At 54.1% G+C, this 24,868-nt stretch overlaps 1 protein-coding gene across 1 annotated transcript in view; it reads right to left on the bottom strand.

The window, feature by feature from the left end:
- The window catches only part of IGF2R (insulin like growth factor 2 receptor), a 102,245-nt gene that overhangs the window by 23,265 nt on the left and 54,112 nt on the right, over positions 1-24,868 (bottom strand). Inside the window, exons 15-32 of the mRNA XM_040238927.1 lie at positions 23,984-24,128; positions 23,350-23,527; positions 22,593-22,708; positions 22,007-22,175; positions 20,316-20,495; positions 17,138-17,239; positions 15,753-15,854; positions 12,988-13,183; positions 9,931-10,101; positions 9,022-9,165; positions 8,763-8,938; positions 8,426-8,513; positions 7,619-7,834; positions 6,746-6,876; positions 6,395-6,492; positions 2,955-3,091; positions 1,703-1,893; positions 41-167 (exon numbers count right to left, since the gene is read on the bottom strand). Of these exons, the coding sequence (XP_040094861.1) occupies positions 41-167; positions 1,703-1,893; positions 2,955-3,091; positions 6,395-6,492; positions 6,746-6,876; positions 7,619-7,834; positions 8,426-8,513; positions 8,763-8,938; positions 9,022-9,165; positions 9,931-10,101; positions 12,988-13,183; positions 15,753-15,854; positions 17,138-17,239; positions 20,316-20,495; positions 22,007-22,175; positions 22,593-22,708; positions 23,350-23,527; positions 23,984-24,128 (2,667 nt within the window). The remainder of the gene's footprint in view (positions 1-40; positions 168-1,702; positions 1,894-2,954; positions 3,092-6,394; positions 6,493-6,745; positions 6,877-7,618; positions 7,835-8,425; positions 8,514-8,762; positions 8,939-9,021; positions 9,166-9,930; positions 10,102-12,987; positions 13,184-15,752; positions 15,855-17,137; positions 17,240-20,315; positions 20,496-22,006; positions 22,176-22,592; positions 22,709-23,349; positions 23,528-23,983; positions 24,129-24,868) is intronic.

The raw sequence follows: 24,868 nt of genomic DNA, 5'->3' as shown, positions 1-24,868 counted from the left end.
CGTGGCAGGGCGGGGGAGGCCTGTGGGGTCCCTCACTCACCCGTGGCGGGGTTGGTGACCTGGCAGTCGTCATGCACGTTGCTCTTCACCGGGCAGGCGGCGGCCGTGGGCCAGGAGAAGGTGTACTCGCAGTCCTCCACCGCGCTGATGAACATGGGCCTGGAGTTCTAAAAACGAGCAAAGACAAACACGGCTGCTGACGGGCCGCAGGGAACAGCGCCGACCCCCATCAACAGGAGCTCCCCTGCACCGCCTGTGACTTGTCCGTCCTGGGGTCTTCGTGGGACAGGGGCAGGTTCAGAAAAGACAAGGGGTCAGCGTCTGCTCCTGAGGGCCGTGACACACACAGGACGAGACGAGGCCTGAGATTCACGTGGGGGCCAGGGACATGTCCCTGCAGCCAAGCGGTGAGATGGGGCGCGGGGGATGGGGCGGGCGAAGGATGAGCAGAGGGCCACCATGAGTCATGAATGAGGAAACCAGAGGTCATGTCCTGAAAATCGGAACTGAAGTTTGTTACAGGGGACAAAAGGGGAAGTGCCACCAGGAGGACTAGTGATAGCTGTGAACTGACCGACCCCTGCACCGCTCGGGTGAGGAGACTCCCCGCCTTTCAGATGTGCCTCATCCACTTGGCTCAGGCCAGACTGATGCAGCAGGACCCTTCTCCCCAGATAACCCACACCTGGGCACCCACGTGCAGAGCCCTCAGGGGCCCCTCAACTGTCCTGCTAAGCCATGAGCCTCTCTGCTCAGTCACACAGGGAGTCTATGGGGGCCCAGGGTGTCTGCACCCCAGCAGCTTCAAAGTCAAGGCTCAGCCTCCACACAGTCTCCCGAGGAGAACCTCAGCATCCACCCCGTCCAGGGGGGCAGGCCTCAGGCCCCCAGGCACCTCTCCCTGGGGCTCCCTCACCACCAATGCTGGCCACACACAGCTGGACGGTGACACTGAGTGGGCTAGTTCAGCCTGTCCTCATGGCCCGCAGCCACAACCCACATCTCCCACAAAAGTACCTTCATCTCCCAGATGGAGATGTCCCCATGGTAAAAAAAAAACAAGTCCAGGAAGACAATTAATTCTGTACCCACCTCCACACTGCACAGACCAACCCTCTGGGGAAGGGACTGCCCAGAGATGAGACAAGACTCCGGCTCTCATGCACCAACCACAAGCCAGCAACAGGGCCCGGAGCCTCAGGTCTCTCCTCTCTAACCTCGTGGGAGCTCGTGTTGGTAACGAGTGACCAGCTGAGAGGGATGAAGGGACTGGGGTACACGGTCAGGAAACGTGAGAGCTGGCTTGGAACCTGGTCTGCCCGACCTGCTGTTTTTACCCCCGAAAATGAAAGGCAGGATGGCAAATGGCAGTTCTCTCTCCAGCCTCCAGGGGGCTGAGTCAGACTTAGACGATGATGAGTCACAATCGGGAGTGGGTAGCCATTCCCTTCTCCAGGGGGTCTTCCCAGTCCCGGGACTGAACCTGCAGCTCCCACTCGCCCACTAAGCCACCAGGGGAGCCCCTAACTCTGGAAGTTGAATTGCCAGGGTGGGCACCCGGGACCACAGGCCCAAGGCCGCACTGCCTGAGCCCCGTTAGGCTGGGTCACCCTGAGGGCTTCACCGCACACCCGAAGGAAGTGAGACGTCAGTCCCGCTGACTCAGGACCCACGCCGGGGTGGACACAGCTGGGTCACTCACCACGTGGCTCTCACTGCACGTGAAGCGGATGGTGGTTGACTTCTTCCGAATCTGGTCTGGACACAAGTCGCCGTCGACGTACTTCAGGAGGGTCAAGCCCTGGCTCCACTGAGGACTGTCCCGCACCCTGCCCAGGTTCACAGGCTTGGGGCCGCCCAGCAGACACACAGCTGCCTCCGGAGGGCATGGGTCTGCAGCACAAGCAGAGACGATTAAGAGCGACCACCGGCCGCTTTCCAGACTAGGACTCACAAGGCACCTAACGTCCGTCACGCGACACATTTGACTCTAACGATCACTCCAAAATACCAGGGATTCCCATCATTTAAGTCAGATGCTGATGACGCCATGAGCTCTCACGGCATGAAACTATTTTACCGCAGGTGGACTGGGGGAGTGGGGGGGTTAGATGTGGAGAGTCAGGAGAATTCAAGACAGGATGGGCTCAATTTTTCTGACCCCCAAACAGGATGAAGCTGAGAATACCCAGACTGAGCCCACGGGACGTTGCAAATGACCTATGTTCACGTGCTATCTTTATTTCAGAAATCACCAAGAACTGCGCCAACTTCCCAGTCTTGGAAATGTCCGAGTCACCTGCCCTGGGGAAAGAACGGGCGGGCCCCACTTCATGGACTGAGAGTGTGGGTCACCAGGCTGGCCAGCACACAAAGCAAAGGGAAGTGGGCCATGCCCACACATCATGCAGCAGAGAAAAATCACTCAAGATGCGAGTGGGGCTGTATAGACCTGCCAGGGAGACAGAACAAGCTCCGTCTTCAGGATCCCAGCAGGCCGAGGCGGGCATCGGGGTCTCTCTGGGTTGCTGCACCTGGTCCCCTGAGTCCAACCAGCTCTCACCTCATCACTGGCCCCAAGGGTCTGGGTGCATCGTACCAGGACCCCCACCCGCTTTACTATCAGTAAATACAGAGGGTTGTACCCACACAGCCATTCCCCGCCTTCCAATCTCCTGGCCTGGCCTCAGCCACCAGCATGATTACCTCCCGCTACCTCCGTCTTTTGGCACTTCAAACAGGTCCTCACGCTCCCAGCACGCCTTCAGCACTGACTGACCCTGGACCACACCAGGGCCTGGTCATCAAGACCCGCAAGTCCTCCTTCCACTTCCAGGCTAATGTGTCCCGACTCCCATGTCAGAGAGTGACGTGACTTCGAAGAATCCGTCCTGACTCCCTCTCTCCCCCCACAAACTCCCTATGAGCCATGAGCCCCCGCGACCCCCGCTCACCCGAGCCAGCCTGCGGGGACAGGGACTTGCACACGTTGATGAGATAGTGCTCGGTGGACCCTGTGCCTGTGACGGCCTCCCAGTTGTCGCTGTACCTCGACAGGGACGAGAGGTCATAGGTGTTCCCATCCTCGTTTCTGCAGGGAAAGAAAAAGCGCCACGGTGAGGTGCAGCCAGATTCTGACTCGGTCTTGAGTGCCCCGGCTGGAAAGGCTCAGTGCACAAGAGGAGTGTACTCCTGACACCCCAGGGCAACAGGCCCTACCAGAGGCTGGACTTGACCCCTGGGGTCTCCCAGCTCCAGGTGGAATCAGCAACGACACAGCCTGAGCTCAGGAAACACCAAGCCTTGGTGCAACGAAATTATGTACTCAACAACAATAGAAAAAAGCAAAGCGTAAGTGTGCGCCCTGCTCAGGGCGGTGAGGAGACGGGTGGACAGACGGCTGAGACACGCGGCTCTCGGGGCATCCCAACCAGGCCACCTGCTGTCCAAGCCGGAGGCCCCCAGCGGTCCCCGAAGTAAATTGCCCTGGCATTGACCTCCTCGGGGGAAGGTTTACTTCCTGCACAAACCCCAGGCAGGGACAGGTACCGAGAGCCAGGCCTCTGCCGGGTACAGAGTCAAGGCTGAGAAAGACACACAGTCTGCCCACGGGGTCCAAGTCAGGTGGAGACGCGGGACAGCCAGAGACACCACTTCACCCGAGGAGACCAGAGCCAGCCATTTGTTCACAAACTACACACCAAAGGGGGTGGTGCTGTAGTTAAAAATCGCCCATCCTATGAAGTCTGGAGAGGCCATGGGTAATTTTTTTTTTAATGTACAGTATAACAGATGGTAATCAGAGTGCAGAGGAAAAATAAGGCAGGGAAGGGGATATGAAATTTGGGAGGGGAAAGAGGAAGTGAACTTTTTAGACAGTGGCCAGAGAAGGCCTTTCTGAGAAGGCCATCTCTGAATAAGCTCGGGATGATGCGGAGGAGGCCGCCCCACAGGCAACCAGGCAGAGGGAGCAGAGGGAACCGGGGGCCTGGGGCTCAGGACGCCAAGGCGTCCACAGGAAAACACGGGCCCCATGTGGCCGGGGCAGAGCAGACAGGAGCCGTGGCACAGTGGGGGCTGAGGCTGGCAGCAGGGCGGGGGGTGTTCCAGCCCCTACCAGCCGACTTCAGCTGGTAGCTCCGAGCAACACGGGGGCTTCATCGCATCGTGGGGGCGTGACAAGATCGGCCTGGGCTAACTTACAATCTCCCAGGACCACTCTGGTCTGCGGCCATACCACTCTGAACACACACTTGGTCTCGTCTAATACGACCTCTAACCCCTGTGCAGGGCCAGTCCACCGTGGCCAGGGGATCACTGAGGGACCGCTGCACCCATGCAGGGGGAGACGGGGACGGTCTAAACCGGGGTGGGGGGAGGGCAGTGCTGCTTCTGGAAGACAGAACTCTAGGTACTTTGAAAGTTGAGGGACCACTAATGGGATGAGAGTGAAAGAATGGGGCTGGCATTAATATCTGCATCTGTGGGAGACAGAGACATTTGCAGAAGCTGATCCTCGAGAACTTCATATAACGGATATTTACTGTAAACGGTTAAAGACCTAAAAGAAGAAACTGCAACTATAATAAAAGAAGGGGGGCGGAGTGGAGAGAATAAATGATGAAATGGAGGAAGAAATGAGAAAGAGTACGAAGCAGAACTCAGTCATGAAAATTAAAAAGACAACGAACAGGTAGAAGAGCAAATCGAATCAGCTGATAAGAGAACCAGGTAATGGGAAATAGATCTAAGGAAACAGAATGCAGTACAGAAACAGATTAAAAAAACATTCAAAATACAGGGTGCATACAAGAGGCAAAGTTTAAGATATGATTAACAAAAGGCCCAGAACAAAAGGCACAGACTAGGTTAGAGGCAACCTTCAAAAACATAGTCACTGAAAATATCCCTAACGGAATAACAGGCATACATCTTCAGTTTTAGAAAGTACCACCTCCCAAGCAACATAAATAACAAAGCCACGCGTAAGCAAAACAGACTGAGGCCACAGAACAAAGCCAAGAGAACAAACACAGAAAAGGCAGGTTATCTACCCAGGAATGAACTAGGACTGAAAGGCCGGATTCCCTAACAGCGGCCCTAGATGGATTACCTCCCAAGGGCTGGTGCGCGCACACAGAAGTGTTCACCTGGACTTCTGTACCGAGCGAGTGGTGATAAAACTCAGCCTTTTCACACGAAGACCAAGATTAACTCCACACACTCCCTACTGGTACAGGACCACCAGGCAGTGTCACGGTGTGGCCTGGACCCCAGGACCAGCTCCAACAGCCTGAGGCGCCAGGGTCGGAAGACGCACTAGTTCCTTCCTAGTCTCAAGTGGGACATCCTGGCACAAACTCCCTACCCCAACAGAGACCAGAGGCAAGCAACCTGCAAACAAGCGTGCTGCGTAGCGTTATACTAAACAGAGTACTTAGAGAATGAACATCAGGTCAAAAGGAAAGGGTACAAGGCAAAAAGGAAGAGTTAGCCAAAGAAACAGAGATATTTCTGTTCATTTCCAAAGGAAGACATCTATACAGTCAACCAACCAATGAGTATTTTTTAAAACCACAACTTAACAACTTATGTGAGAAGGAAAAAAATAAGTCAGAACTAGAACACTAGCCCACAATCCTGTGGAGTTTGGGAGAGTGTGTTTGGTGCTAAAACATTCTCCATTATTTCATGGTTGGAGGGGTGGGTAGAGCTATGGGTCAACTTTACCTTCCTGTTAAATCAAAAATACATGTGTAAGGCAACCATTAAAAGAATATGGAAAAAAAAAAAAGAGAAAGAAAATGAATTATAAGTCAGGGAAAGCATGATGAGATTTTTCTAAAAAGAAAACAAAAATTAGCATTCGTATCCTCAGAGATAATTAGAAGGACTTATGTGAAACTTAAAATAAAACTTTCCAAAGGATAGTTTTTTTTTTAAGTTCAGAAAATATTCCAGAATGGAGTAAAAACTCACAGAAGATGAGCAACAAACTTTTTCACCAAATGTGCATGATTCTTGTTGGAAATGGGACAAGGCCTTCAAAACTGAAGGAAACTAATTTGACTCTGTCGTAATCCCAGTCCCAGTTAATCAGATCTGAGAGCAAGTCAGTGGCATCTTCAGACAATGCCTGGGTTCTCTGCTACCCAACCTCTCCACAGTACAGGAGGATACACTCCAACAAAACAAAAGAATACAAAACAGAGGACCTAAAACCCAAGAAGCAATGGACCTAAGCCAAGAGCAATCCAAGAGTTTAATATGCAGGAACTAAAGCCTAGGGACTCACCTAATCTAATTCCCCGTCCCCGCCGGCCACCAACTATTAAAGCAAAATATCACCGTGTAAACCTGACTGCCCCCGAGAGTCAACGCCCCATCGACTTACTTGAATGAACACTCAGTCAGGTCGAAGGGCGGGCAGGCGTACTGCGTGCGCCACTCAAACAAGTACGAGCAATCGGAAGTCTCCTGGAGAAACATGGGCTGCAAGGGCAGAGACGAGCGCGTGAGACGGGAACCCTGGGCGGCCGGTGCTTTGAGGACGCACGTAGGAAGGCACGGACCTGCTCGTTAAGCTCGAGACAAAACTGAGCCAGGTTCTGAACACTGGGTCTGTGAATCACACACTTGAACTAGGTTTAGCCAGGAGGTTGCATGAGACAGTAAGGGCAGGCTCGTTTTATGAAAGACAAAGGCAGCAAAGCCAGGGCGAAGTCCCCACCCTGAGTACACTCACCGCCTGTGTGCTGCGGTCACAGTAGAAAAAGATGGTGGTGGAGCGCTGGTACACCTTGTGGCAGGTGTCGCCCCCAGTGTAGTTCATCTTCAACACCCCGTTCTCGTAGGTCAGCTTCTGAGTAAACAGACCTGCCGAAGAATCAGCCGGGGATATGAGGACGGGCTCGGGAAGCCCCCGGGCGGCCAGCACGCAGCCCATCGCATGCCCTGCACAAACCCCGACAAGGCCGAGCACGCCTGGTCCACCGGCTCCTTGAACCAGGCCTCCTCTCGCCCCAGGCTGTGACCTCCGCACCAACAGACACCAGACCACAGACCAACAGAGGGATGCCACGCAGATACTCCTCGACCCGACGAGCTCAGAGGATGCCAGCTCCTCAGCGGGGGCCATGGACTCACCCTGTCAGCTACTTCATGATTTGCAAAAAATTCATAAGTGCATCACCGCCTGCCCAGCTGCTGAGAGCATGAGGACCGACAGTCTGCCCTACCAGTTTCACGGCCCAACCCCGTACCAGACATGTGCCCTTTTCTGTTCTATAAAGTACCACCCCAGAGCACCCACCAGTACTCCAGTGGGTCCCGAAGTTGGGATAAAAAAGAAGAAATATGAGTTGGGGACTAATTAGTGTTGCTAAGTAAGAATGAAATAAGCTCTTAACGACATGTGTCAGTGTGTGTCCTGGGTGGTTTCACAAAAGCAAGTGAAACCAGAAACATCGCTAACAGGCTGTTTTACCAGGACACAGCAGATGTACTTCTTTTTCAAGAAAGATACCGTCTTTAGACCTTAAAACACAAGATATAATCGATCATCTTACATATGGAATTCCATTCTTTTGCAAGAAGAAAAGGAAGAAAACCACAGTACCTGCCACTTTTTGAAATCCCTGGGGTCCCCGCTTTTCCTGGCATGATGAGATGACCTTGGACTTGTCACTGGTTGGGCAGACGCCAGAGGACAGCTCTCCGCAGACCCGGAAGTAATAGGTGTATTCGCCGGTCCGCACGACGGTGTCGTTCAGACCAAGAGGGATCAAGTTATACAGGTTGCCGTGCCTCGGGTCTCTCACCTGGCAGTAGTCTCCTTCAAGAACGTGAGAGGGGAAGGGCAGTCACACACACACACACACACAGACACACACACGCGCGCGCGCCTCTCACCTCACAGTAGTCTCCTTTAAGAACGTGAGAGGGGAAGGGCAGTCACACACACACACACACACAGACACACACACATTCACACACACACAGACACACATACACCCCCTTCAGGCAAAACTTCTGCAACCTCTAATCAGCTAAGTACTGTCTTAAAACAGGCCTTAAATACCATTTCCACCTTCTCTCCCTCTGGTTTGTATGCCTAAGACAAACCACCCAGTCTTCTAGAAAAGCTTAGGTCACCGGACGAATGAAGATCCACTTAAAACCAAACCTCACGTTCATGCTCTCAAGTGTGAGACGCCAACAGCCCATCGACCCAGCAGAGGAGGAAAATGTCGCTGGTGAAGGGAACAATGGAGTAGAGTGGAAAATTCAAGGACAAGATGCTATCCATCCACTAATAAATACATAGGCGTCTCGTGATCACGCGCAAGGCTTCGCATGTAAGATGCTATCAGAGCACACCCTACATCACACTTCCACAACCTGAGTGAGCAGAGCCAGGTCTTACCTTCTGCGCGCACGACGGGACAGGCTTCCACGGTTCTCCAGAGAAACACATACTCACAGTCATTCTGGAGCTGAAAGGTCGGGGAGCCCTGCAACGGAAACCAGAGCTCAGTACGTGCTCATCCACTTAAGGGAGTCAGACTGTAGCAGGATGGACACCCAACTCTTCACTTCCACGAGAGAAGTTTAAGGACAGCCCTTAGGAAACACACCAGGCCAGGACATTCTGGTCCAATCTCATCAACAGCCTAAAACCCCTCAACGCTCCGGCAAGCTCAACATCAGATGCAAGACCTGGAGTCTGGGGGAGGCAGAAAGGAGGTTGCACGGACACGCACCGTCGTGTGGGCACATTCGAGGTTTATCCTGGTGGAGAAACGCTGGTTCTTGCACTTGTCCCCGTTGACGTAGACGAGGCTCAGGGACCCGTTGGCGCCCACCTGAGGGCTGATCTGCACGACGCCCAGGTTCCAGCTGTTGTCTTCCATCACCAGGCAGGACCCCACGGCGGTGCCTGCAAGGGCCGGGAGACAGCGTTGAAGGCGGCGGGGAGGGGAGGAAGGCAGGGCGAACGTGAGTCCGGGGCACGGCACGCACCGTGGCAGCCAGGAATGTACGGGAGAGGTGTGCACACGCTCAGGTAAAAGGTCCTCTTCTTTCCCTCGTCGAACGTGTCAACCGCGGTCCACGGTTTCCTGGCTTTGCTCAGGCCGCTCAGATCATACTCGTTCCCGGCGGGGTCTGAAACACATGGGGGCGCTGCAGAGCCCTACCCTCCTGGTAGCTCAGCCCCAAAGGCTAAGGATGCAGGAACTTAACACTCCTAACAGAAATGAGCAGACCCACAGGAGGCCGACAGGCGTCTCCTGCAGAAACGTGCACCAGCCCTGGCGCTCGAAACTGCCATGAGGGGACTTCCCCGGCAGCCCTGTGGCTGAGACTTGGAGCTCCCAATGCAGAGTTCAACCCCTGGGCAGGGAACTAAGGTTCCCACATGCTATGTGGCACAGACACTTTTTTTTTTTTTTTTTAAGTCAAAAAAATTTAATTAAAAAAAAGTTTAGCGATTCCCAATTTTAAAAATTTCTTTTAATTCAAACACAGAAACAAACAACCAAACAAGCAAGAAAACCAGCCGTTACAGCAGAGCCCCATGGCCGAGGAGGTGGGGGCCGCCACAAAGAGGGAGGACCCAGCTCAGCGTCGGGGAGCCCTTTCCGAGCTTTATCCTCTTATCCTCTTCTCCCTCCAGTAAGGAGCGCCAACAGTGCACTTGACTTTTCCCCCCTAGTTTTCTTCTCTGTCCTTAAGCAGCTTCTGATCCCAAATGACAGCTCAAAACCGTGAACCCAGATTCACTTCAAGAGACGTTTTACAACTCTACGCATCAGTCAAGGGAAACATGTAACACAAATGTCATGCTGCCTGAAAATAAAACACGCACACATGCACACACACACATACATATGCTCACAGGCACGCACACACACTTCCAACCGGTCTCACCTGTGACTTGGCAATCTACCAGAGAAGGTACACAGGCCAGCGCGGTTTCAAACTCGAAGAAAGTGTCCCGGATCCCCAGGCTGGAGTCGATGTCCTGGTGCAGGAACTTGGGCAACCCTGGGTAAATGTCGTCATTGCAGACGAAGCGGATGATGAAAGCATCAGCCCTCCCTGGGAACAGAAGTCCAGACGTTGAGAAACAGCAGTGGCCAGAGCGTCGCCGGACACACGTGGGTCCCTGGGACAGTGTGCCCAGACGTGAGCCTCCAGGCTCAGCTGCTAAGACAGTGTCACAGCACCCAGTCTGTTCCAGGGACCTGAGCTAAGGAGAGGTCACACACACTGGGACAGTGACCCTCGTAAGGAAGGTTCACACCATGAGCACAGTGTCCTGGCATTCTCTGTTCCAAGAAGGATGAGAGTGCTACGTCCATTTATCCACCCAAACACTAGAAAACCATCACTCTCCTTCAATGGCTTATTCAACGTTTACTATGTTCATACTACACACAGGAGTGAGAGAAACAGAAGCAAACCCGCTCTCCTGGGAGCTGACCCTCAAGGCTGCTCAGCGCTCCGACAGCGAGCAGACTTCATGCAGCCTCGGCAGGACAGATGGAAATGCAGGAAGACACTGCAGGATGGGGCTGAGAAACCCCAGGGCTTGCGGGGGGAGGGGGGGATGGCGGGGTGACAAGGCACGATGGCTGGGCTCACTGGAAGGTGCCATCTGAGCCCAACCTTGCAGAAGGGAAGAAAACCACCTGGTTGTCTAGAGTGGAGACTGCCTTGAGCAGTGGGAAACACCAAGGACGAGGGCTCAGATGGGGAGGGTGGGCCTTCCTGGTCGAGGAGCAGGAGGTCGGAGGGGCCCGAGCGAGGAGCAGCAGGGCGCCCATGGCCACTGGACAGGCCTGGCTGCTGCTCTGGGCACACGGAGAACCCCGGGTCGGGAGGGGATGGTCTAAGCCAGGAGTGATACAACCCAACACTTCGAACATCACTCGACTTGCGGAGCCGAGCACAGACCACTGGGGAGGCGGGCAGGGAGGAAGTGGAGGTGGCACAGCCAAGACAGAGGCTCCTGCAGGGAGGGGACCACGTGGGCGGAGGCTCCACGGAGGGAAGAGCCCTGGCATCATTACCGTGTTATGAGTCCCACAGGGGCCCCCAGAGACGCCTGGTTTTCACAGGAGGACACTGAAGCAGAGGGAGAGGGAGGAACAAGCCTGGAGCAACACAGCTCTAAGGTCAGACGCACGCTGCACCCCCGGGGGCTGCTGGCGCCTGGATCCCAACCCAGCAGAGAAATGTCAGCGGCTGTCAGCCACACGACCACACTGATAACCCCGCAAGAGACAGAGGGTCATTTTCCAAATTAGGGTAAAAAATATATAGGTATATATATACACACACACACACATAAATGTCTAATCTAATTCATTATTAAACAGTGGGGTCATTTTCCAAATTAGGACAAAACAAAAGGATACGTAGATGCCTAATCTATTCCATTTTTAAACAATACTCTGGAACTGGAAATGAAGAGAATTCTAAACAGGACTGAAGGGTGGTCTCTGATGGTCCAGCGGTTAAGATTCTCAGCTTCTACCATAGGGGGCATGCATTCAATCCCTGATTGGGAAACTAAGACCCCACGTACCGCACAGGGTGGCCAAAAAAAATTTTTTTAATAAAATGTCAATAAAAGCAAGAGTGAAGCACATTTCTTTTTGGATACTGAGGCGAGTGAGCAGCTGACTCTTTGGACCCAGAGGTGAAGAAGTTTACATCTGTAAAGCAAAGGATTCCCGTCCCCCTGGGCTCTACGAACAGACTAAGATCATCTGTCTGTCTGAATCCTCCCCAACAAATGAGGCATAACGAGAGCAATTCCCTTTCTAGGCCAGCCCTTCGCAGACCTGACAGCAGCCCCCAGACCCACGTCTTCTGTCCTCGAAGCTAAGAAGACTTCCGATTTTTAACCCCTTTCCCAGGAATCCCGAAATCAGCCTTTCAACACCCTACAAGTCCTCTTCCTGGTGTGTTACTGGATCTGCCAGCTTGAGGCAAGGTGCACAGCACAAGCTGACGCCCGCAGATAGGCAGAGCCATCCCCACTCCCTTCCAGCTCCCGGCTCCCTCTGACATGGACTCAGACTGCCCATTATTTTGGGCACCAGGCATCACACGAATGCCCCTTCCTGAGCCCACCCCAGTGTGGTGAGAAGTGCGCAGGTCCAGAAGTCAGACCACGTGGGTTCCGACCTCAGCTGTGCTCGTCACCAGCTGCGTGGCCCTGGGCTGTGTGTGGTGGGGGGCACCTCTGGGGGCCTCTGATCCACAACACTGAGTAAATGTGTCCATCGGCAGAACCAGGATGAGAAGCAGGAGACCTGGCTCCCAGTACTGGCTCTCTGTCCAGGGCGCGAGGCCTTCTGGGCCTTCATTACCTGGGACGCAAGGAGGTGGTTAAGAAGGGCATAAGCCAAGAATGAGGTGCCTGGGGTTGGTGGAGAACCAAGCAGCTGAGCACACAGCACCTCCACGTGGGCCCAGCACGCGGCAGCCAGCAGGCCTGCACGGTAGCTCCTACTCCACCACCACCATCCCCCGGGGGCGCTTACACTCAGCATCACACCTGATGACACCACAACGACAACTGTTTACAGTCACAGCTGCAGGAAGGAACAGAAATGAGAACCCAATAAAGATGGCAAAACTGTCACTATCTTCACCCATCACTTCAATATCTGAGAATCAGGGGACAAGAGGCCAGGTGAACACTTTCCTATCAGAGGAGTCGCTGGAGGTGCTGGGGGAAGGTGCTGGGGGTTGCGGGTGTGAACAGAACCCAGCAGTCTGGCCTCCAGCTGCAGAATGCGCTTAGGGGCTGGGAGAACACCCTGGAGGCCAGGCACGCACGGTGCATGTGAGGCCAGAGGGCAGCCAGACCCAGAGCGTCTACGGACGCACACGTTACTCTCAGAAAGGTTGGCAGTCACAAAACCACCAGGACACTGGTGAGTCACTAAACCAACAGGGATCTGAGCTCACCGTTGGGGTAGGAAGGAAGCCCCGTGTAGTTCAGGGTTATAAAGCCCTCGGTGGACAGCTGCAGGCTCTTCTCCAGGCCCACCAGCCTGCCCGGCTTCAGGGTCTTCAGGTCGTCCATCTGGGCTTCTGCCTCGCAGCCAGAAGCTGGCTTCCCATCCAGGGTGCCGCAGGCGGGCATCTCTCCGCACACGTTGAACTGCAGGCCAGAGGGCGAGAACCGCACACCAGCTCAGGCTGCATGACCCGCCACAGACACAACCCCGCAACGCAAACCCTGCCCTGCCAAACAGCTGCTACTCTTCAATATCACGCAAATGACCAACCTGCCAGATCTGGGCAATTAAATCCTAAAGCTAGTACATAAGGCAAAAATCAAAGCCCAAACAGCAATGTCCATAAACTGCCTCGAATGGTTTATTTAAGTAGCCCTCTATCTTTAAATGTATGAGACAGTCTGCATGCAATAATATATGCCAACATATATAGCCAGAATGTTGCAATATTTTTGATTATAATAGGAAAAGCACATATGGCCGAAGTCACATTAAAAAGTAAATATAATGGGATACCCCTGTTTTTTTAATTTGAATAAAAGGCTTTTGTTGTGTAAAAAACTGTTTTATGTTCTGAAAAACTGTTTTAAATATTCTGAAATTCTGGAAAAACCTTTCTATGGCTTTATGAAGTCACATATGAATACGACATGTGAATATACATATGTGTATTTTATATACATATATGTGAATACACGTGTGTATTATATAATACACATGACTCGTTCTTTAGAAAAAGTACAGCTAAGATTTGCCAACATGATCGATGCCCACACATTCCTAACCTGCTCAATACTAATCTAACAATGTTCCTGAAAATTCTTGCTCTAAGTTTATATCCATAAGATATGACACAGAAAACTGCACGTTATTTAACCTTTTATCCGGTTCCCTTTTATGTAATGATTTATCCATTTACACTAGATAAAGACTATTATTCAGTTATATACTAGTAGACATTTTAGAAATGATTATATTATTGTCAAAAAATTAATTAAAATTTGATTTTTCTCCCCAAACCTGAATTGTTAATCAAATCTAAACGTAATTAGATGCATCCAAATTTGGAAAAAGTGGATACCCCTGTATTTCTTTTTTATTTTTAATTGGAGAATAAAGGCTTTACAGTACTGTGTTGGCCCTGTAACTCTTGAAGCTACTGACACCGTTCCACTTAAATCCAGCAGTTGACAGAGTGAAGCAGAACTCGCTCTTGGGTGTGAGACACAGACAGACTTCTCTATCACCGGTCAGTGTTTATGGACAATGTACACAAACTTAAGATCTCTGTACACAAAGTGTCTTTCCTTAAGATCACAGTTTCCTATCTAAGAAACAGCCACGTGAGAACACACCCAGGCCGATGGCCTGCAGCCACGTGGGCCGCGCAGTCACAGAAGCACGCAGCCAGCAGGAGGACACGTGGCGGCCCAGCCCTGCAGGGCCAGGTGCCAAGATGCAACGCCAAGTAGTCGGCTGGTGGGCGGTGCTGTCCAAGGCCCTTCTGGCAGCACAGAGCCCAGCGCCCTGGCTCCCGGGAGCCTGGTCACCCCACCAGTGCCATCATCCGGGGCCTGTCCCTGCTGTCTGCGACCCTGCACCCGTCACCTCTTCCTGCCCCCCGGCCACCGCACAGAAGGAACCTTTCTGGCCGGTTCTCCATGGGATCACCTCTTCCAACATTTCCCTACAGACATCATCATCTTTTCTGGCACGTTCTTCCGGGCTCACCTCCTCGGGCAAGTCCCCCAGGGGACTTACCTCTACTGACAAATCCCCTAAGGGGCTCGATCTTGAAGTTCCTGTCTGCCTCTCGCACTCACACAGGCAGCCAAATGCACTGCAGTCACCTATTACAACCTGTTACGAGCCAAACTCTAGGGCGGCAACTTCTGAGAGTGGGTGGGGAAGGGAGGGACCACGAGTACCGTGCTGCTGGCTGACAAGCCCGCCATGTGTCGGTGACAAGCCCCATCGGGGGTCTCAAGGCTCCGAAGGAACGTGCACGCCCTCCCACACGCGCTGTGCCTACAATGCCCCTCTGTACTGGTTTTATGACATTCTCATCCTAGCTTTCTTTGGGATGAGATCCCCACTTCAAAGGTTACTCTCTTCTTCCAACGTGGGTTCTGCTAGAAAAAGTTAAACCTAAATACAGACTTTTAAAAAGCTCTCTGTCCAGCAGTGCTTAATTTATAATGGAACACACTACGTGGAGTTTCTCCTCTTTGCAGCTCCAGACACACTGCCAGGGCCGCCCACGAAGGAGGGGCTGTCGGAAGATTCTGGAGCATGCCATCAGCTCGTCTCCCTTTTATAGGCAAGTATGATCACCATTTCCTTTTGACCAGGGACTCAAAACCCCAGTGGGCATGAGAACCAGCCTGCTGGGCCCCACCCCCTAGACACTGCCCCGGCCACAGGTTTGCAGGCCATGTGTATGCTGCTAGCCTGGCCACCACACCAGATCCAGGGCCAGGACCAGGAGCAGACCTTCTGTTCCTAGTTCCCATTTGCAGAGCGGGAAGGGGCAAGGGTTTCACCTTATCTCCCCTTACACTTGGACTTCTTGCCTCCTCCTGGGTGAGGGCTGCCATCCGTGCCCTGGGTGGCTCCTAAGGACACCTGCCTCCCCCGTCACGAGATGAGGGTGAGCTCCACGCCTCCTCCCGTCCTTCCAAGGCAAATCAGAGGGCACCCCGCAAGTCTTACCAGAAACGTCTTCCCGATGCCCAAGACCGCATATCCTTGGGACCTGTTCAGTGGGTTCAGATCAAACACATACCCACTGTCGGGGTCCCTGATGGAGCAGGCCTGCGGGAATGAAAAGGGCGAAGAGGCACATTCAAACCCATTTCTGGAGAACACGGCAGGGACAGAGCATCGCCCATGTCTGCCTGGCACTGATCCCGTCGGAGAAGCGGCCCCGGACGAGCTCACGGCCCCTTTTGGTGCTGCATCTGAGACACCCCAGAGGGGACAGCAGCTCAGCGGTGCCACCCTCCCCTGAGACCCTGAGACTGCTGTATTCGCCCGAACAAGACCCCGGCTGAGCCCCTAGAAAAAGTGAGGAACCATAAGTGAAGTGAAAGCCGCTCAGTCGTGTCTGACTCTTTGCAACCCCATGGACTATACAGTCCATGGAATTCTCCAGGCCATAATACTGGAGTGGGTGGCCTTTCCCTTCTCCAGGGAATCTTCCTGACCCAAGGATCAAACCCAGGTTTGATCCAATCCTCCCACATTGCAGGCGGATTCTTTACCATCTGAGCCACCAGAGAAGCCCCGGAATACTGGAGTGGGTAGCCTATCCCTTCTCCAGGGGATCTTCCCAACCCAGAAATCGAACCGGGGCCTCCTGCATTGCAGACAGATTCTTTACCAACTGAGCTATCAGGGGAGCCCAAATCAGAGACAGATCCATGAGAGATCCACAAATAACTCCCGGTCTCTCCTCAATTCTAGGAGGCGCAGTGAGCCCCTCCCCGTGTCTTCCTTCCACCCCGCCCACCCTACGCAGAGAACCGCACAGTGGCTTCAGAAAGCCCTGCCGGTGGGCCGGGGCCCATGGGCTCCCACCCGCATCCTCCCCGAGCCAGGTACATTCTCTGGGGGAGCTCTGCCACTCAGAGGGAACTTGGAAAGAGAGGTGAGGACACGAGGCAAGGCAGAGGCAGGGGCGTGGCTGGGGTCAGGGCGTGAAAACCTCGAGCGTCACATGAGCCACACGGGCCAAATCCTACAGTTGAGGGGGCACCGACACGTCCCGGGTGTGGCCATGATGTGAAATTAAGCCTCTGTCCCCACGATGGCAGAGCGCCCCAGGGCCCCAGTGAGGCCGGAGGGACAGTGGGAGGGAGGGAGAGGGTGGGGTCTGGGAAACCGGGGAGCAGAAGGGAAGTCCTGGTTCTCATCCCAGGCTGGGAGGTGGGCCAGGGCAGAGGGTGGGGAACGCAGGACCCCTTCCAAACGCCTGCTATCCAGGCAGGGATTAAGGGGCCGGAGGGAGGGGCTGGGCCAGAGGGAGGGGTGGGGCTGGGAAGCGGGGCGGGAGGGGCCGGGGCAGCTTGGTCGGGGGCCCAGGACCCTATCCGTACCTGGTCTATGTCCGTGGTGACTCGGATAGGACAGGCTGCCACCGTGTTCCACAGGAAGCTGACCACGCACTCCCAGTTGAGAGAAAATATGGGATGGGTATGCTGAAAGGCCAAATCAAGGGATACAAGTCAACTCAAAGCCATGAAACGCTCTCTAACCACCAGAACACTAGTCGGATAACAAGAAGAGTTCAAGTCGGTGGATTAACATAAGGTGGAGCAGGTGAGGAGCTTAACCTGCCTCATCTGATGACAATGTCATCCTTCCTAAGGAGAATGTTCTCTCTTACACGTGAATGCCAGTGAATCTACCCGGGGGGTTCACACCAAGAGTAAATGGTAGAACTGGGATCCATCTCTGGGTCAGAGTTCGAGACTGCGCTTTTGAACACCATTCTACACCCAGAGTTAGACTATAAAGAAAGCTGAAGAATTGATACTTTTGAACTGTGGTGTTGGAGAAGACTCTTGAGAGTCCCTTGGACAGCAAGGAGATCCAACCAGTCCATCCTAAAGGAAATCAGTCCTGAATGTTCATTGGAAGGACAGATGCTGAAGCTGAAACTCCAATACTCTGGCCACCTGATGCAAAGAGCTGACTCATTTGAAAAGACCCTGATGCTGGGAAAGATTGAGGGCAGGAGGAGGAGGGGACGACAGAGGATGTGACAGTCAAATGGCATCACCGACTCGATGGACATGAGTTTGAGTGAACTCCAGGAGTTGGTGATGGAGAGGCCTGGCGTGCTGCAGTCCATGGGGTCACAAAGAGTCGGACACGACTGGGTGACTGAACTGCACTCAACTACACCCAGACGCAGAAAAGCTGGGCCCATGGGCCAGATGCACACGAGCACGGCCACACCACTGTGGACCCAGGTGAGGCTGGCCGATGGGGTGAGGTGTGCTCAACCGTGAGCCGCACCAGCTCCCACACAGGCACAGTCTCCACGGCCGGCCGGACACCCGGGGTGCAATCAGCCTTGGGGGGGCACCTCCGCCACCCTCCCTGACAGGTGAGGACATGGCCGGGGGGGAGGGGAGTCACAGAGGAGGCTGAGCCGCCCTCCCAGACACACAGGGAAAGGGGACACAGCTGCCGGTCCCCACACCTCCCCACCCTCTCCGCCGCTGCATCACCCACAGTGAACTGCAAACACGGCCGTCCCTGTGGCCCCACCATGTGGCCGTGAAGAGCCCAGGGGGCTGCAGCACAGCACCCCTGGAGACATGGCTCTCCGTTCACTCCATGTTGCCTGGGCCCACGAAATGCACCAGGCCGTGGACCAGTGCTGAGGGATACAGTAACAAAGTGAAATCGCTGTGAAAACTGAAAAACACCGTGCAAATAGGACGACACAGGGAAGCTGAAAAAGTAAGGGTCTGAGAGGGCTTCCTAAAACTGTCCAGTATCTCCACCACAAAGAGATTCCAGAGAGGGGAGTGGAGGAGGGATGAGGCCCAGCATGGGGGAGAGAGGGGCCCAGGGTGGGGTTCGGAGGGGCCCTGGAGGCGGCCAGCGAGGTCCCAGCTGCTCAGCCAGCATTCCTTCTTGGCGCTGAGAGCAGAACTCGGGAAGCCCAGCTCAGGCTTATCAGTGTGTGTTTATGGCTCAGCTATGCAAAGCTTTGCTTGTTCAAGCCGAGCTTGGCCCATGAGGCTTTTCCTCCCCTTATCAGGGCAACTTTCTTAAGCTCTTAAGACGTGATCTTCTGGGAAAAAAATCGCGTGCTGGCAAAGGACAGAGAGAACTTGACGTCTGTAAGACAACCAGGATGGAAGTGACCGAGCCCCCGCCTGCTAGGTGGAGCGGACATACTGGGCCAGTAACACGTCCACGAAAGTGGAGGACGCTGCAACTGACCCTTACGAAGCACCGCCAACCCTCGGAAATAATCTGTTTGACAATAAACGTGAACTCTATCATCCCCACTGCATGTCCATCGAAGGGCTTGGTGACTGCTCAAAAAACACGTGATGCAATTATAAATGTAAAATTCCAGGTTAAAAAAAAAAGCAATTAGGTTTAGAATAACAATGGACACAGTGGAAATGGACCCAGTGATGGGTGCACAGCACTGCAACGGCATTAATGCCGCTAAACTCTACACCTAGAAATGGCTAAGATGGTAAATCTTGTGTTATACTGATATATCTTCTACCACATTGCTTTTTAAAAAACAGAAGGGAGTGTATATAATGAGTGAAGTTAAGTGAGACGGAGAAAGAGAAATATCGTGAGACACCCCTTACATGTGGACTCTAAAAAGAAATGACACAGTAAATGAACTTATTTACAAAAGAGAAATGGACTCACAGACTTAAGAGAATGAACTTAGGCTTCCCAGACGGGAAGGATGGGGGGAAGGGACAGTTAGGGAGTTTGGAAGGGACATGTACACACTGCTGCATTTAAGATGGATAACCAACAAGCACCCGCTGTGTGGCACAGCAGACTCTGCTCAACCATAAGTGGCTGTGTGGGTGGGAGAGGAGTTCAGAGGAGAATGGCAACTCAGACCTGTATGGCTGAATCGCTCTGCTGTCCACCTGAAACCATCACAACACTGTGAATTGGCTAAACCACAATACAAAATAAAAAGTTAAAAAAAAAAAGAAAAGTGCAGACTGTATATAATGACCCCGAAGCATTTTCAGGTCGCATTTTCTCTTCTGCTCGGCCCTGGCTAAGGAGCTCGGGCCTCCCTGCAGTCTCCATCACCTCCTCCATTTCCCAGCCTGGAGATTTCATTCCTGCTTTCCCAACAGACCGCTCGTTATTATTCCCTCGGTGTCCACCCACGGGGCCCGGCCTCCATCTCCTCATCTGTGAGCCATGGTGTCTGGACCGAGCCATCTCTAAGACCTCATCTGCTATGAGGTGTGACCCTCAGATCACAGAACTCTAGGACCCTCCAGAACTCACATGCAGGATGGCATCTGTGTGGCTCAGAGAGAAAGCTCACGCCTACAGGAACACCTTGTGGTGCGCGTCCCAAGCCAGCATGTAGGGCTTGGGCGTAAACTGGAGGAGGGTAGGTGCAGAAGCACCACTGCCATGGCCCTGGCCTCCCCGGGTCTGCAGTACATGCAGAAGCAGAACCAAGCAGAACCCGCGTCCTGTGCAGATAGAGGAGCCCGACCAAGTGAGGCCGCGGCACTGCCCCACCCCCCTCACCAGGCTGCCGGTGGAGCAGACGAGGTGGATCCTGGTGGTATAGGTGGTGCGCCTCTGGTCGCTGGTGGTGCAGGCGGAGCCGTTGACGTACTCCAGGAGCAGGCTGCCGCTGTCCTCCACCACGGGGCCCGTCTTCGCCACCCCCAGGTTGCTGATGGAGACAGTCTCAGAGAACGAGCCCTGCGAACACACGTGGCTGTTAGCTTTCCCTCTGGAGAGACCAACTGCGTTCTTTGTTACTGACACGGTGGGTGTTTCGTTGTGCACGGCAGGTGTGTCCTACAGACTTGCCACAGATGCTGGATTAGCAAATGTGAACCACCACTCCTCCGCAGAGGGGAAACTCAGGCCGCCCTCGAAACTCACAGGTTCTGCATCTGCAAATTCAACTGACTTCAGATGGAAAACACTCAGGGGAAAGAAATCCCAGAAAGCTCCAAAAAGCAGAGCTTACATTAGCCACCCACGTCTACTAACAGCGCTGCCACTGAGCCATCTGTAGAGGAGCCGCGGGGCAGATGTGCACCAGGGGGCGTGCAAGCCCTGCGACACTGCATGCCATGGACTTGCACGCCCTCGGGCTCTGGGCACCAGCCAGGAGGCTAGAACTGACCCACTCCCTGCACACCGAGAGAGGGGGCACGTTGATCTCTGCAGACATTTATCTCCCATAGACTGCAATCCTGAAGCCTCAAAACCCTGGTAGATCCTTTTAATTTCACAAAAGTGAAACGAGGTTTGGATGTGTTAAGTGACCCATCCAAGGCCAGTCCTCTCCCAGGCACTCGAGGAAGGACCCAGCCCGGTCCACGTGTGGCCAGGAGCCAGGAGCGTCTGGCACCACACTGCCCGCCCCCTCTCGCCTCCGTCGTTTGGACGTCTGGGTAGCAGAACTGGGACAAAACTGCAGAGCCACACCAGGCCTCTCTGCACATGTCCACGACAGACCGTGAGGGCGCCCGGGCACTGATCTGGGGTCACGAATGAACAGTAGCAAGTAGACAGCTTGCAAATACAGAATCCATGAATAACGAGAGCAGACTGTGCTTGGAGGCCATTGCTCCAACACAGAGCACAGCAACACACCACGCCATGCTCCACTCAACCAGCAGGGGGCGCTCACCAGCTTCCCCGAAAACACCTCTGAGCTGCCGTGTAACGGACCCCAGGAAAAGTACACCCTCGACGTGCTATTTTTAAAGAAGCACACAAACGTCTTTATTTTAAGACGCGCTGTGTACAACAAGGCACCCAGGGGAGCGTTACCGAGGTTCTGGCAGTGACTGCATTCCATCGAATGACAGAGTGCAGCCTGCACCCAGGCAAGAAGGGCTGGCGCTTGGATCTGCCAAGCAGGCGTCCCCTCTAATCAGTCCAGAAGCAAGAGCTTTTGGAAGCTTAAACTCTCCTTGATAGACGTCTGCTGTTCAGAGTCACTTCCTCTGCCGAGAACCGTGAGCAGAGGCGGTTCCCCACACCCAGGGGTTTTTGTGTTTTTTTTTTTCATTTTAAATCTGAGCAACGACTCAAGTGTGATCGCATCTCTGCAGGGGTGGGGCAGGTGAGTTCGCAGAGAGACGCCCCTCTCTGTCTCAAGGGGCTTCTCGGCGCAAGCCAGACCCACTCAGACCACCCCCTCCACCCTCCAGCGCGAAGCCCAGGGCTCAGGAGGGAGGGCAGGGCCACCTCACCTGCTCGCCCTGGTACTTCATCTGACAGGCGGACGCGTAGCGGTCACAGCCTGGCACCGGGTTCAGAGGGCGGCACACGTTGATGTAGTACTTCCGCCACGTGCTCCGTGCCCCGCCATGGTCCAGTGAGTACCAGTTTCCCCCGGGACCGCCCTCGGATTTCGCTAACCTGAAAGGTCAAGGGGGAAACCCACGCTTTTTTTCCAGCCGACAGCTTTCGGCGGGATAATTCATTTCTAAGTCCTAAAGACTTAGGTGCGCTGCCTATCAAACCTGCAGAGGCCGGCCCACCCCACACCTCCTCTCCAGCCTCATGAGAAACAGCCCTCTCTGCACACCTGGGACCACCCCCACACCTCTGCACTGAACAGGCATCGCTCTGAAGAATGCAGCTGAAGACAGAGGTTTGTGCTGGGCAAACACTGGCTGATCCTGCGAAGGCTCCCAGACCATTAGAATTCATGCCGCTTGGAGCTCCCCACCCTGGTCCTGCACGCTGTCTTACAGGCTCCGGGACATGCCCACCGGCAGCAACCTCGGCCCTAACTGGACGGGGCCAGGCTGAGGGCAGGCGGGCCCACCTCACCTGGAGAGGTCGTACTGGTCTAGTGTGAGGGGGTCGGTCACGACGCACTCCAGCGGCTCCTCCGGGCAGGCGTAACTGGTGTACCACCGGAAGTTGTATGTAGAGTTATCTTCCTCCTAATCTCAGGACACACACAGGAGGGACAGCAGAGAAGGGGACTCATTACACAAAGCCAGCATTTCGAAAAAGGTGGGACACTTGTTCCTCAGTAAGAATCAGAGGCAAGTTCATCTCCTTTGTCCATCCCCTCTCGTTCTATTAAAAGGAACATAGCCCAGCAACGAGTTAAGATGGAACTCTAGCTTCTGTTAGTGGTAATAAGGCAGGGCTGTTGCTTTTGTGCGGTTTGTACCCCAAACCAGCAGTGTCGAGGGCTGTGACTGAGGGTGGTACGGCCCACTGCTGGTCAGAAAATACACACTGCCCATGTCCCCTGGCAAATCTAAAAGGATTAATTAAAATCAAAGGAGCTGAGGATGTGCCCAGGAAACCAGACTAATAACGGCTCTGCTTCTAAATAAAGGGCCCGTGACAGGCTCCTGGATAACGCCCGGGAAGCCAGACAGCGTGACAGCTTCTCCCCGGGGACCATTCCAGTTCACGTGTCAGCTCCATCAGAACCTCCTTCGCTCCAGAAGAGTCACAAGCCCCGCCTCCACCTGCTCTCTTCTCTTCCCCCGCCTTTACGAGACTGACCACCTCTCCCTCCTTTGCCCCCGTCGCCGCGCAGATGCACATGAGCACCCGTGGCTCCCACCTGATATTCAGGGAAACCCACTCCGGCGTCTCGGTCACAGAGAAAGGTGATGAGCGTGGCTCTTGGTGTGTGCTTCTCATTATTGTAGGGTGTGCCGTCCCTGTAGGTCAGCTGGATCATCCCGTCGTAATACGAAAGCTTAGCGTTGCTGCGTCCCAAGTTCCAAGACTTCCTATCACTAAAACAAGCCAAGCGTTTCTCAGAAAAGATAGTGGGACCAGCGCTGGGCGACACTAGGAGCGTGGGGGTTGCCAGGACCTGGGTGGGAGGATCTCTGCACAGTGGGCGCGTGAAGGCGACCCCACCCCGACGCCAGACCTGTCAGCGCCGCTTCAAGGCCCAGCTCCCTTCATCTGAGCCAATGCTGCACTGAACTTGGAGAAGTGTGGGCACAGATCCCCTCAGGCGGCCGAGAAGCGCTGACTGCACAGAAGTGAGGGTCCCCCGCCACCCCACGCACCCACTTTCTGTCCTGCCCCTCCTCTGGAAACTAAACGCCCTTAGTCCAGGCCCTCCCGGGGTTTAAAGGATTGTCGGGGAAGGACGTCGGCAGGCGGCAGAGCTGTCCTGGAGGACGACATCCATGCACGCAGGACACCCGAGGGCGCACCCAGATCGCAGAGCGGCCACTTGCCTTCTGGACACCTGACAGGCCCCCGAGTCCGGCGGGCAGGTGCCAACGGACACCGGGCCGCACACGTTGATGTGGAACTCGTACTTGTCCGTCTCGACCCTATAGGCGTCCTTCTTCGTGAGAGGCGACAAGTCGAAAGAAAACCCTAAGGAAGAGCCGGAAGCACCCCAGGCGGGTCAGACCACGGGGTGCAGGAGAGGCTGGGCCGGCCCCACGGCATGGAGACGTCACGACCTTCCCCCGGGGACGGGCCTCCTCCACAGCCTCACTCACCCCTTCCTGCCGTGTCCCCCCAACGCCCGAGTCAGAGCCCACAATTCCTGGCTGAATGAACCACCGGTGTGTCAGAAGCGGGACCACAACCACAATACAATAACCTTGAAAAGGCTACGGTGGGTTTCACGGCCAGAAAGGCACTTGGGATGTCTTTCCAGACATGATTTATTTCCCGTGTTCCTGGGGCTCATGATTAGCAAAACCCCTGCAACTATAACTATCAGAGAGGTTTTTTCATTATCTCAAGTAAGCCTCAAACACCAGATTTTCAGAGTTCTGGTCACACAGTATTACTATAAATTCTGAAGCAGGTTATCAACTCTGAAACACTCAGAGAGAAAATGTTAGAAAACAAACAGGCTTTCTCTGGTGGCTCAGTGGTTAAGGATCTGCCTACTAACGCAGGAGACATGGGCTCGATCCCTGATCTGGGAAGATCCCACGTGCTGCGTAACAGCTAAGCCCGTGCTCCACAACCACGGAAGCCCACACTTCACAAGAGAAGCCACTGCAATGAGAAGCCCGCACACAACTCGAGAGTAGCCCCCCGGTCCCCAAAACCAGAGCAAAGCCTAAGTAGCAATGAAGATCCAGCGCAGCCAAAAAACA

Source organism: Oryx dammah, unplaced genomic scaffold (assembly GCF_014754425.2).
Source record: "Oryx dammah isolate SB20612 unplaced genomic scaffold, SCBI_Odam_1.1 HiC_scaffold_4, whole genome shotgun sequence".
Classification (NCBI taxonomy): Eukaryota; Metazoa; Chordata; class Mammalia; order Artiodactyla; family Bovidae; genus Oryx; species Oryx dammah.
Note: the sequence above shows the minus strand (reverse complement) of the source record. Positions and strands in the feature narration are given on the sequence as shown.